General features: G+C 46.7%; 1 protein-coding gene across 1 annotated transcript; it reads right to left on the bottom strand.

Annotated features, from left to right (window-relative positions):
* Positions 1-2032: 2032 nt before the first annotated feature.
* On the bottom strand, positions 2033-11938 carry LOC113578477 (circadian-associated transcriptional repressor-like). Its single transcript, XM_035531110.1, is given in 7 exon segments — positions 2033-5709; positions 5868-5909; positions 5911-6043; positions 6222-6300; positions 6964-7039; positions 7197-7552; positions 11797-11938. Coding segments are annotated over 7 exon segments (1221 nt in total). The 5' UTR covers positions 11831-11938; the 3' UTR covers positions 2033-5208.
* Between the last annotated feature and the right edge of the window lie 944 nt (positions 11939-12882).

The following is a 12882-nucleotide window of genomic DNA, read 5'->3' as shown; positions in this document are numbered from 1 at the left end:
AATCAGCAGCTTCTGAAATACTCAGACATCAAACATGCCATGTTCAGAGTCACTTAAATCAAGCTTCTTCCCCATTCTGATGCTCTCAGTTTGAACTTCAGCAGGTCGGCTTGCATGTGCTTACTGACCTAAGTACATTGAGAGAGAGAGAGAGAGAGAGAGAGAGAGAGAGAGAGAGAGAGAGAGAGGGGCATAGAAGTAGTATGGCCAACCATATTGAGTGACGGTGAACATCACTGACCACACCCTGTGCTATACTACTTTCCTTCTGACAAATGACATAATCCCACTTTATCCTTTATCTGATACGGTACATATACACACACAAATCCTATTAGACCTTAAATATACAACAACCTTCAAATTGTGTTACACATACAACTAATTTTAAATGTACTTATACATTCAAGAAACAAGCCACTTAGTTTGATATGAATACTGTGCATTAATGGTTACCACTGTTGAAGTGTTTAAAAAAACAACAAAAAACAACCCTAACATTCTATTAGCTCTGGGAGAAAAAAAATGAAATCACCTTGATGCCCCCTCAATGTCCTACACACACACACACACACTCTCCTCCCCTTCCATTCCCAGATGAGAGAGAGAGAGAGAGAGTGAGAGAAAAGGTGAGATAGAGGGAGAGGGTGAAGGAGAAATGTAGAGGGGGAGAGAGAGGAAAGAAGCACGGGAGGGAGGGAGAGATGGAGAGAGAGAGAGAGAGAGAGAGAGAGAGACAGAGGAGAGGCAGTGGGCCCAGGCTGCTCTCTGCCTAAAACTGCATAGAAACAAGGGGGGAGGGGCAGCGCTGCACGTGTGTATGTGTGGGTGTGAGTGTGTGTAAGAATGTGCGGGTGGGTGTGTGGGTGTGAGTGTGTGTAAGAATGTGCGGGTGTGTGTGTGTGTGTGTAGGGGTGCAGGACTGGCTTGGTTCCTGATTGGTAATATGCATAGTCAATGTGTGTTCATGTACACTGCATGCGTATCCACTAACTAACTCCTATGGCATGGAGATTAAATAATGCCAGTCACAGGCCAATGTCTGTGTCACCTGGAACAGTATGCGTGCACGTTTTGCTATACGGTATTGGGGGAGGGGCAGCTCAGTCAGTCCCAGTACCTTCAGCCTCATTGTGGGCCTGTATGAGGTCATAAAAAGCCATAGCGCCATGTAGCAACGTGTGCCGCACCAAATACATCAGCAATACTCAGGGACCATATGCATCATTTCTGGACAGAAGAGAAGTGGTAAGTATTAAATTATATACAGCAAGAAAAATCACAAATAAGATACAGAGGAAAAGTAGTTGAGAAACTGCTTTTGTTTTACTTATTTTTACAGCATCACAGACCACTAGCTATATTTCTTGGGAGTCCCTGATTTTGAAATGCATTGGGCTGGTTTTGGCATTTGTGTGTGTGTGTGTGTGTGTGTGTGTGCGCGTGCGTATGTGTGAGTGAGAGGCAGAGAGATGGTGTGTGAGGGGAGTGTGCAGACCCTCTTGCTAGTCGTCGCTGAAACCACCTGGAGCTGCTCACATGACAGGCGAACCGGTGACGACAGATATTAATAAAAGGAAAACAGTCTTCCGCTTTGTTGCCATGGTTACAGAGAAGGGTATGGCAGCAGTCAACAATGTTTTGTTTAGTTAAGTTAAATAGGTACAAGTATGACCACATTCAAACGAGGGGGTGAAGGCTAGAGTCAAGGCCCTATACACTCCAGGGCTAGCAATGCTGAGGGGGGGAAATACGTACACACACACGGTCAAGCCAAACTGCCCAAGACAGATTAAAGGAGTCAGATATGGCAACGTTGCTCAGGGTCACCTCCACCCCTCCCTCCCCTTTTTGTCCTTTCCCAAATTATTTCAGCTTTAATTCTGTACCCCAGGAAGCAGCACATCTGCCCGTGTAGAATTCCTCTCGGGAACGAGGGGTGAGCACACACACTCACACGCACACCCAGACGAAAATGCTGCATTACACCAGACGCCTAACCGTGCTCAGGACCACCAAAACACACGAGGAGTATTTCCAAAATGCGTGGTTTATTAAAAGATTTCCATTTGTTTTCCTTAATGAAAAAGTAGAAAGATCAATAAAGCTAAGCAAGGGAAAAGACATGAGAGAGAAGAGGAGAGCGAGTAGTTGACAGAATATGCTGGCAGAATAGGGAGCAGAAAGCCCTTAACAAAAAGGAGCAAGGGGCAATACAAAAAAAAGGCTCAAGAATCAAGATCATTCAGTCCATCATTCCTGACCAGCCTAGCTTATACAGTAAAAAAGAGAAAACCACAGTCAAAACAATAAGCGTCAGACTTGTACAAAACCTTGATGCAAAAAAGGAAAACAAACAAATGAATACACACATCAGACAGAAACTAATGCTTTACCACAGAGCCAAAAGAATGGCAAATCTGTTGAGCTACAGGGAAAGACAGCATTAAAAACGTTTAAAAGGTTTTTTGTTTTTTTTAAACACTATATAGCAGCACACAAAGTTTGTGCAATTCCATTTGTATACCCTTTAAAAAAAAACCAAACAAAATCACTTCGACTTATCCGATGGAACCCTTTCTAGGCCGTAGAAAGTGGCGCACGTTGGAGTAACGGCCGACGCGCGCAACGCTGCGCTTTATACTGACCGCTTCTTTTAGTGCTTCTCGGGAATAAACGGAGCTGATCCGAATCCAGTGTTATTGAACCAGTCACCATGGCTACTCCACGGCGTGCGTCACGGACTTCTAAGCCTCTTAATACTTGAGTGTTTCAGTACTTATGTGGCGTACCCTGATTTTCGATAAAAGTCCACAAAAGAAAATGTAGCGTAGGTATTTTTGCACACGTCTTACTGGGGTGAAAAGGCACGTCTTCCCATCTACGATGTTCTTCAGCCCACCCCCACCCTTTCATTAACCTCAAACACGTAGACCTCGCGTCGACAAGGTGTAGAGCTAGCGGCTGTTCTCTCAGCTGCCATATGAATAAATAATCACATAAATAAATGTAGAAATTGACATATGAATAAATAAAACACTGGAATCTGAGGGCAGGCCTGTAAGAGATGTTCAAAGCATGGTGGGCAGAGACCCCCCACCTGACCTATGACCTTTTCCTCCCGACCCATGTGCCTTAATTTACAGCACATGCTGTCTTCTCTTCTCTATTCCTCGTTTCATGCATCATTTCGTGAGTCTGGCCCCGCGTTTGCTTTTGTTTTGTACCAACCTCTTTATGCATCCATGCTTTGTCCATTCTTTCAGCCCTATCGTCATCTTTGAAAACTGGTAGGAAAGACCCATTCCAAGGACACTCATACGACTAAGGGCTACTGATGGTACAACTACTGGTGATGGTGTGCCAAGCTGCACAAGGCCCTGTGACAAAACCTTCCAAGCTGACAGGGAACAGACATGGCTTAGGTTGAAGGCTCTAGGAGAGGCCTTCAGAGGCTCAGAGGGCCCCTATTAGTATGTCATTTTAATCACCGTTACATTGAAATTACGCAAATGCAAGTGTTGCTTAGAGGGTAGGTGCAGCACTTTTAAACCTTATTAAAACTGGAGCTTTTTTATTTTTTAAAGATTGCTTAAAAAGGTTGCTCGTCATTGTTTGTAATCATGCAGAGTATTCTTGCTGAAGTGTTGTGCGTAGCTTTAGTGTTATGAAATTATATTTATCTAGAGCCTCTCAGTGGGCTTACACAAGTGCTGAGATGTAGCACACAACACCCGTTCTTTCCATCTCAAGCACAGAACTCGTGTGATCAACCAAATTGCAGTGACGCAGCACTCACAGTGAAGCCCAGCCCCTGTGGATCGGCACACGCTGTCAGAGAACTCGCGCCTTGATTACCCTTCTGTCTTTCTGAACTTAAATTCTTTTATTACCTTTGTGTTCTCTCATTTGTAAAGCTCTTCGACTGTCTCGGTGTATGAAAATGCAATATCGACTTTCCTTGACTCCTTTGCTACGTGGGTCCATTCAAATTTAGACCAAACTTCCCCTCTTTCTACCCCCCCCCCCCCCCATTGTAGACAAGGACATTTTGAGAAGTAGCACTGCACGTAGAAAATATCTACAAGAGCGCGAGTTCATTTGCCTGGAATGGCACCCAAGACTGTGCAACTGTGCACGCACTCAGGTTGGAGGGGAGGGCCGGGGGGGGGACCCTATTCTGGGAAGTTCCCATGAGTTATGGGCATTTGGTAAACTTACTTCACCCCTCCCACCCTTTGTTATTTCAGTTCCATTAATTAGGTTACTTCTATGTACGCTGCAACGAACCAAATCATTTTAAATACTTCACCTAGTTAAGTGCCCTTAGGCTTTGGAGACCAGCCCCTCCACCAGACGCACACGTGCCCCGCGTCACAGATCTCGCACACAAACGGAACTGCTTTGTCCGTTCAAACTTCGGCTCCCACGCCCATAGCGGGCAAAGCCGTCCAAGGTGCCACGTGAGATCCCCACCCCCCCCCTCCCAAACACGCTCTAGCGGGAACGGTTTTCTTTACCGAAGGCTGGCGGTGAACTGCTCCAGTCGAGGCGACTGAGGCGCGGATTCGGGTTCGGAAGCGTTGCTACATTTGTCGCGGCCGGTGGCAAAACTTGGTCCTTGAACATCGTGTTCTTGCTGCATTTTCCCTTTGCGCTGAAGCAGATGCAAAGCCCAGATGCAGTAGGCACAGCACAGCAGAGCAGGATAGGACAGGATGGTGCTTTCTCTGTTTGTGTCCTAAAAAATGCCCTAATAAATCGCCAGTGAGACATACTGACCTTCTGTTGATATTTCAGTACATTATTGCATGATGGAGCTGGCTGGCTTCCAAGGCTCCAACCAAACAGACACCTCCGCCTTTCTCCCAGTTCCTCATGTACAAGCTCGCACACACACACAGACACACACCTCTTGCTATCTCATTCACAGGAATGGGCAACTGATGCCAGATCAGCAAGTCATGTGGTTTTGGATATTTTTATAGGCCTCTAATGCATTTGTGTCTCTCTCTATCAAACTGTCAGAATCATGTAACCAGTGTCTGAGGTCAGGAAGGCCAAATATTCATAAAAACAACACTGCTGATGCAAGCGTCCTAAAGGAAACGCCTTGGAGTTCTCATATCAATTGCTCAGAACAGGGATTTGTTGCTTGTGCTTGTTTATAGTGCATCAGGTTTTGAATGGATGCTGTTTTGCTCCACTCTAAGGCTGTGTCATGGTTGGAGGAGTCTGCCCCCGCCCCGTTTCCGGATTCAACGTCTCTGAGTCCACAGGCTGATTTTGGCACCCAGCAGGATCAGAGAAGGGTGTCGTAGAGGAGACGGAGCTGTCCTGTGTAGCTGGACTGCTCCTGCTGGTGGAAGAGGGAACTGTGAGGAGAATGTAGCCACTCCCATTCTGCTTAGCTCCACCTCCTCCCTCATGAGAGGGACAGGACTTGGGGGGAGAGAAGATGGGGGCTACGTGCACCCATGTCAGGCGAGGCTCAGACCAGTAGACAGCCTTGTGTCCTGATGTCGCTCTGCCCGTCTTGTCCAATTGGTCTGCTTGCAGGGCAGGTCTGGGGCCTCCGCATCGGCCCTCTGCTTCTCCCTCTTCCTTTTGCTGACTCCACTTCTCATGGCCTTTGACCTGGGGGCACAGGCATGCAATGGGAGGCAGCGTGGAAGAGGAGTCCGACTCCGACCAGCTTAACCGTCGCTTCTGCAGAGGATAAGCAGAGACAGACAAAAAGTATAAAACCTTTGCACCTCTTCACCAATGTTTCTCAGCAGGTCCATGTTTCTGCTCCAGCCATACCGCACTACAGATGTACCAGGAGCTTTCTCCCCACGCCTGGCCTGTATGTGTGCGCCACTCACCTTAACTGGAATGTGCAGCTGGTCTTTGTGTTTGTGGGGGGGGCGTGGTGCCACTGGATGTGCCCTGTCCTGATTGGTCAATGGACACGGCTCTGCCGGTAGGGCGAAGTGTCACTTGAGGGAACCAGAGTTTGAGCATCATCTCTACCTGCAAAAGAGTAGGCAAATACTTCTCCCTGGGAAGGAACAGACAGAGAAGGACATGATGGGTTTGACCGGAATTGCTACAGCCATGAGCAAATAAGCACACATAACGTTAGGCTCTCAGAGCTGAAACACACTGCGGCATTTCTCCACAGCCTCCAGTTCTCTTAACCTGAGCTACTATATCCCTGCTGCTTCCAGACCTCTTACCCGATGTGAGGCTTCTGCAGGACTCCCACAATCCTCTGGATCCGGTCCATGGCGACGCTCTGCTGGAAGCTGCTCAAACCTGCCAGTCACACAGATCAGCAACGGCATGAATACGTGTGCCATGTCTGACTCTTTGCAGCTGGCTTGCAGGGAAGCGATCCAGCGCTCGGCACCAAACCCAGCATGTGCGCGCGTGCTTGGACCACACGTGGTGGATCAAACGGAAACTAGTCCGGCCCCGCCCCACGGGCAGTTAGGCACTTTTACCCACACTAAAAAACACACACCATCTATCTGCACTTGGTGATTGTAACAAGACGTTCCAAATGAGTCAACCATTAACATGGAGCATATGAACCCTCTCTACGGTCTGCCATGTAATCATTGCCAGGGTAAGGGAACAGACATGCTTCCCTGCAAAAGATCCTGCAACTGTGTATTCTGCATCCTCGCCCTCAAGACATGAACACAATACTGCGAGCCAGCAAGTCTGAAAAAAGCAAAGATTCAAAGTATTCTGCAACATCAGAAAGCAAAACAGAGGAAATCCTGTGTGCCCCCCCCAGTTGATTCCAGACCTCAAACGTGCTCAACGGCATGAGGTTGAATGTGCATACAAACAGCATGCAAACACATGGACTGTTGAGAGTACAATTGTGCATACACGTACGCGCACATGTGCGCACACACACAGTTAGGCAATTCCAGTGAGAGACTCGAATCGAGAGCGCTCAACCCTCACCTCTGTCAAAGCGTCCCCTCTTTAGACCGTTCAGGAGATCCAGCAGAGGCCTGACGAAGCCCTGAAGCTCCAAACACTACCACCAGGACACGGGGGGGAAGCAGACAGAGAATTATTCTTCTTCTTACACTGAAGTTACTACTGGCTTTAATACTGTGCTTTGGTAACACTGGCATGTGTCAACGTGGCGGGGGGGGAAGTAAATTCTCAAGAGAAACATCACGTGCTCTCACTTTCTGGGCGAAGAGCGCATCTCCTCGTGTTGCTCCAGCATTCTCCCTCCTGGTCCTTCCCCCGCGCTCCTCAGTGCCTTGTCCTGGCCCTGAGGAAGAGCGTGACGAAGCGGGGGGGGGTAGGGTGGACGGGGCGGTGGCCTCTGATCTTGCGGGGTCGCTGACCTCCCCAAAACCATCTTGGGACCAGCGGGAGGCGGGGCTGTCACTGCCATGCCCCACGCGGGCACCCGGTGTGGCTCCGCCCTCCTCCGACACGAAAACGCCCGAATCGTCATCGCTAAAAAGGAAGCCGTCACTGGAGCTCAGCGAATCCAGGGACGGTTGGGAGGAAGCACTTCCCGCAGGCTGCATGACTGGGGTTGGATATGAGAGAGAGAGAGAGAGAGAGAGAGAGAGAGAGAGAGAGAGAGAGAGAGAGAGAGAGAGAGAGAGAGAGAAAAAATAAAATTAAAATTAAAAAAAAAAAAAATCACAAAACTCTCTCACTGGCCCTTGAATACATATTGCACAAAAGGAAGATATGGAAAAATGTAAAACTCCTCATTACTAAACTCAAACAATCAAAGACCAATGTAAAGAAAAAAAAGACAAACACTCATATTGAATTTGTGTGTAAACACAGAGTGGGGGATCACATGCAGACGATATTGAGTAGTTCACAGAAAACAGCCTGTGTAGACCCTGTGGACATCAGACGGAGCAGCAAAAGGGGGTGTGCCTTTCTGAGATTGTGTGCATGTGTCTAATGCAGGGGAATGAGTAGGAGGAGTCGTATAGTCAGGCTCAGTGCGGAGCACTGCAAGGGAGCCCCCTGCTAACCCCCACCTTCGGTGCTGTTCGTATTCCTCTTCTGCCTCCAGCCCCATGCATGCACGTGCGCACACACACACAGTGTTATTCACCGTCTACTCCCATCCCCCCCCCCCAACCCAGACGCACACCGCTCTACTCACTAAACATCTCTCTGCCTCTGCTCAAAGGCCCCATTCCAACGCCCCTATAATATTCAGTAAACATGAATGACACTAATGGTCACACACACACACACACACACACACACACACACACACACACACACACACACACACACACACACACACACACACACACACACACACACACACACACACACTTTAAAAAAGCAAACAAACAAAAACAAAAAAGACCAGTCCCATTTCAGGTGCTGGTATAGTTTGTCTACCTGCAGGGACTGCGCTAGTCAGAAACCTACTCCAGGCTGCAGCTGCAACAATGCCTTTGTGCATTTAGCGATCATGTCTCAGGTGTGTGCACGCACGTGCAAGCTCCGGGACCCGCCCACATGATCACGCTGGGACCCATGTTGCACCAAATTCTGCTTCTGGCAGAACTTGACCCATAGGGGCCGCTGTTGGTTCTTTTTGAGCAGCATTTCTACATCAGTTTATCCAGAATAAAATTGGATGTTTGAAAGACTGTTTGAGATCACCATAGGCAAGTCCGCAACCTTAACCAATCAAGTCAGAGTCAAGACCAAGAACAAGATGACTAGGCCAAGACCAAAGGGTGTGGGTCAAAACTGCAGACCTCAAATCTCAAACCTGAACACAGCTTACGCCACTAAACCATCAAAGCGAAACCAAAATCAAGATAAAATATCAAAATGGAACTGTAACAAGTTGTATCAAAACGTAAAAGGAACAACACACGCTGCATCATCATTTTGGCAGCATGATGTAATTGGACCTGAATTCTGGGGAATAAACTGTGTAAACTAGTCCAGATATCCCAAGATCTCAAGTCGCCTTAGCTGATACCTCAGTAACAGTACAGTCACTGTCCTGTGCACTGCCTGTTGAAGATAAGCTTTCCACTGCTTGTTCAACTCTGCTGGGTCAAAATAGGAGGTGCCATTTATTGTAAAACATATAGGACTGTCACCCATTTACGTCACTCTCCTGATTCCAGGAGCTAAAGTCAGACGGCCAAACCCAGCACTTCACGTCTCACATCACTAGCTGTATCTGCTGTGAAGGATCAGGGACCTAAAGGAACAGCAGCATTAAAGGTTCACAGGGGAATATTCCTGTGACTGTCTCAGGCAATTTTCTTGTTATATTACCCCTCAAGGCCACATTGCATTCAAACCCTGTCCAGTAGACAGAGGCAGACTCAGGGAGGAATTCACTTGCCCTTGAGATAACGTTAAAATATGCTTTAGGAACAGTGAAATGTTACTTTCCTTACATCTTCTAACTTGTGAAATCAAACAAAACAACTTCCACATAGCACAGGAAAAGGCATGAAGAACATTATTCCATCGAGAGGCATATTATCATATACGGAGGTGAGAATTTCTAGGGGTTTTCCTTCCTTGTCAAACAGACCTTTACTGTTTTCCCTATTTATCCAAATAAAAACTAATTATTTTCTTTTGAGTAGAGTTCCTAGGTAAGTGTAAGGGGCGGGGGTAACATTCTAAGCGCAACTTTTTAAGCCTTTTACTAGCAGATGGTTTGACCTTTAGCAACAGATGCGTTAGCTAGTTAGTACAGATTAGTTATGTCACCGACTGCTAATTGCCAGTCATCTCTTAACAGTACAATTGTCTGTCTTTATCCAGCGGATGTACGAGACTAGGAGGAAAAAAGGAAAAACTGCACGGGGATTCAGAATAAGGCAGAGAAACGCCTTTGTTCTGCTCTTATGCAATCCAGAGCGTTATCGCCAGACATCAGTCATATTCTGAGTCCATGTTGCAGGATTTGATTCTGATCCGAGCACTTCGGGACACGTTCAACAACAGAAACAAGTTACATCGGTTTCGCAGTTTGGTACACGACTCAAATTCTTTATTTAAGTAACGTGCAGGGTTCATTTTCATGCAGCCAAGCGCCCAGGATGAGCGAGACGAAAGCTCGTCCTCGCGCTCACATGAAGTCACCGCGAGCTCTGTGTAACAAGTTACCACGTTCGCGGATTTCGGCGCAACACCGGAACTTCTCTGAAAGATTCCGTAGCAAGCAGAACTTGTATCAGAGTTGACAGCCAAGTATACCTGACACTCACGTTACAGCTCTTCCTCCGCGATGCAACGACACACTCCACTGCATGGGCGCCATTGCATATCCTTGAACGCAAAAAAATTATAATAATTTATCCTCACCTCGATAATAGCTTATAACCGATCTCGCTGCAAGCAGCCTCGCGTCTTATTCAGACTCGCTCGCACGCCTCGGCTGGCGCGTCGGCTCCCCCAAACACCGTCGGTGACTTGCGCTTCCTTCACTCGCTTTCCTACCCGTCCCCCCTTTTTCTCCTCCCTCTCTCAACGTCAACGTGTGCACGGATACACGTGCCGAATGTAGTCCCGTCCACGCTCGGCCCCCCACTGGCTGCGCTTATGACACGGACGACTGCTATTGGGTGGATCTTCTAGCCAGTAATCGACCGCTTCTTCTGCGATTGGCTGGCGTGCTCCACACTTTTTTTTTTGTTGCGCCGCCTCCACGTGTTTGACGTGTGTTTCAAGATGGGTAACTGGCCTACCCTGGAACAGCCCAGAGTAAACACATCAACGCGGCGGATCAACACAAAACACCGGCCAGAAATACAGCCTGGGAAAATGTTAACTTACCCTCCCCGTGTTTCCAACCACCAGCGTTCCGGATAGGGTCGTTATATTACCAATGTTAATTAAAGCGAACCTCGGTACTGGGGAAGCCAGCACATGTGAACGGCACTAAATTATGATGCGCTATTGTCCCAGTGGCTGCTGTAGGCCCACAGGATAACTGACTGTCAGTCGGCGCACGTAGAACGATTAGCGGACACACCTATTGACAGACACACCTATTAACAGACACGTTCAGATCGTTTTGCCCCCTTTTTATTCCCTGCATTTGTAAACAGCACAGATAGACTGGCCTTAAATATTTTATATTACATATGGTTAATTCGTTTTAGACCACCACATCGAATAAAACCAGCATAGCTTACTCACAATTTACTCAAGCAAAGCATATGAAGCATTTTACCTCTTTTGGCCTAATGTCCTTAATATAAGTAGGATAAGTTTACTTTCAAGCCAAGAAACTTAAAGAACACTATTATAAAGAGCGCGCTTACTATTAATTCCTATAAGAATAGCTTTCTTTGATTGCTGACAAGTCTACTGACATTTCAGGTAGTCATCCGAATGTACAGCAAAACCCAGTCAAATGGATGTCAAAAGAGCTACACCGACTAACGGTTTCTGATAAGATAGTTATATTTAGTTATAAGATAGTTATACTTAAAATAAATAATTCTCATTAGAAAATAAAGCATTCATAAAGCATTTTATTATATGTAACTGTTGAACTCACTTGTACTCTGCAGGTTTACGCATATCACATTTCAAAACATTCATTATGCATTGCGCCAAGTGTTCGAAGGCACGTGCTGAGACGTTAGCCCCTTTTTATCAGGCACGTCATCGCTTTCAGAGCGCGTGCACGACCGGCGCGAGTGAGAGGAAGACGAGCACACGCACGACAGTAAGGATTCTCTGCCATTTATATGCTGTTTCTTTTACAAATACCCACCTACTTTAAACGCATCCGGAATCATAACCTACCAGAGAGGTCTGCCGCGAGAGGCAAAGAGTCCATCGCTGCATACTAAACGGACCGGTATCGAAATTGAAGAGTGGCGTGAACTTGCGATTAAGGTCGCATGCCAGCCGTACACCGATTGAGGCTGCACCGAGCTCCAGACAAGTGGATCAGTTAGAAACGCCTACTGCAGGAGGCGCCCGTGGTGGTGCGCTACTTCAGCTGCAGCCTCAAAAACATTTGTGAATGAAAGTCGTAGACACGCCCCTCAAAAGTAATTCCACCAGTGGCAGTTGGAGAATACGCTATTTTACACGCCCCTTTCTGTGTCAATCGACCAATGCCAGGTCAGGACTGTTGTGTAACAGCTAACCGACGGCTTCACGTTTAAACGGAACGTTACACCGTGTGGTTTAAACCGAAGGGAGGATAGTTGCCCGGTGAAAACACTCAAGGGTGTTGTTTGGGGCACGGAAGTAATAAGCGCGTTTTTCAGTTTGGGTGGGACTGATAATAGCGGTGGCAATGCAAACAAACAAATAAACAGCTAAATAAATAAAATGTATAAATGTAGTCTGTGCCTGATACAAACAGTATAAAACGTGAGTATATAAAAACTTTCCCATTACAGTATTTAGCAGACAGTCTTGTTCAGAGTGACTTACAATAGTCTCCATGGAAGAAATCTTTTTATGTTACTATACTAGGTCTGCGTCTAAGGGTAGGAGTACTTGTAAGCTAGGACCCTACCAGAGGGAATACAACACATAGGGAAAGAAAATACAGAGAATACTCTTTAGTCCCTGTATCTTGAGGGGAAGTGGTTCAAATTGTGGTATAGGCTACTATAGACATGAAGGGTTCGAGATACTGTCTGGGGTGACAGAAGTGCTTTCAGGTACGATGGAACAAGAATGCAGGAAACTATAGTCTATGACATATAAATTACATTACCAAATATTGCAAATAATTATATTATTGATGGCAGTAAGTAAATGACTCCTTTATTGTGTTTTATTACATACTACTACCATTTGGTTGCTTATAAAAGTGCTTCATGTGTTATTAACCATTCCCTTTCTATGGATAACATTCTATGGTTAGTTAAA

This window comes from Electrophorus electricus, chromosome 10 (assembly GCF_013358815.1).
Source record: "Electrophorus electricus isolate fEleEle1 chromosome 10, fEleEle1.pri, whole genome shotgun sequence".
NCBI classification, from domain to species: Eukaryota; Metazoa; Chordata; class Actinopteri; order Gymnotiformes; family Gymnotidae; genus Electrophorus; species Electrophorus electricus.
Note: the sequence above shows the minus strand (reverse complement) of the source record. Positions and strands in the feature narration are given on the sequence as shown.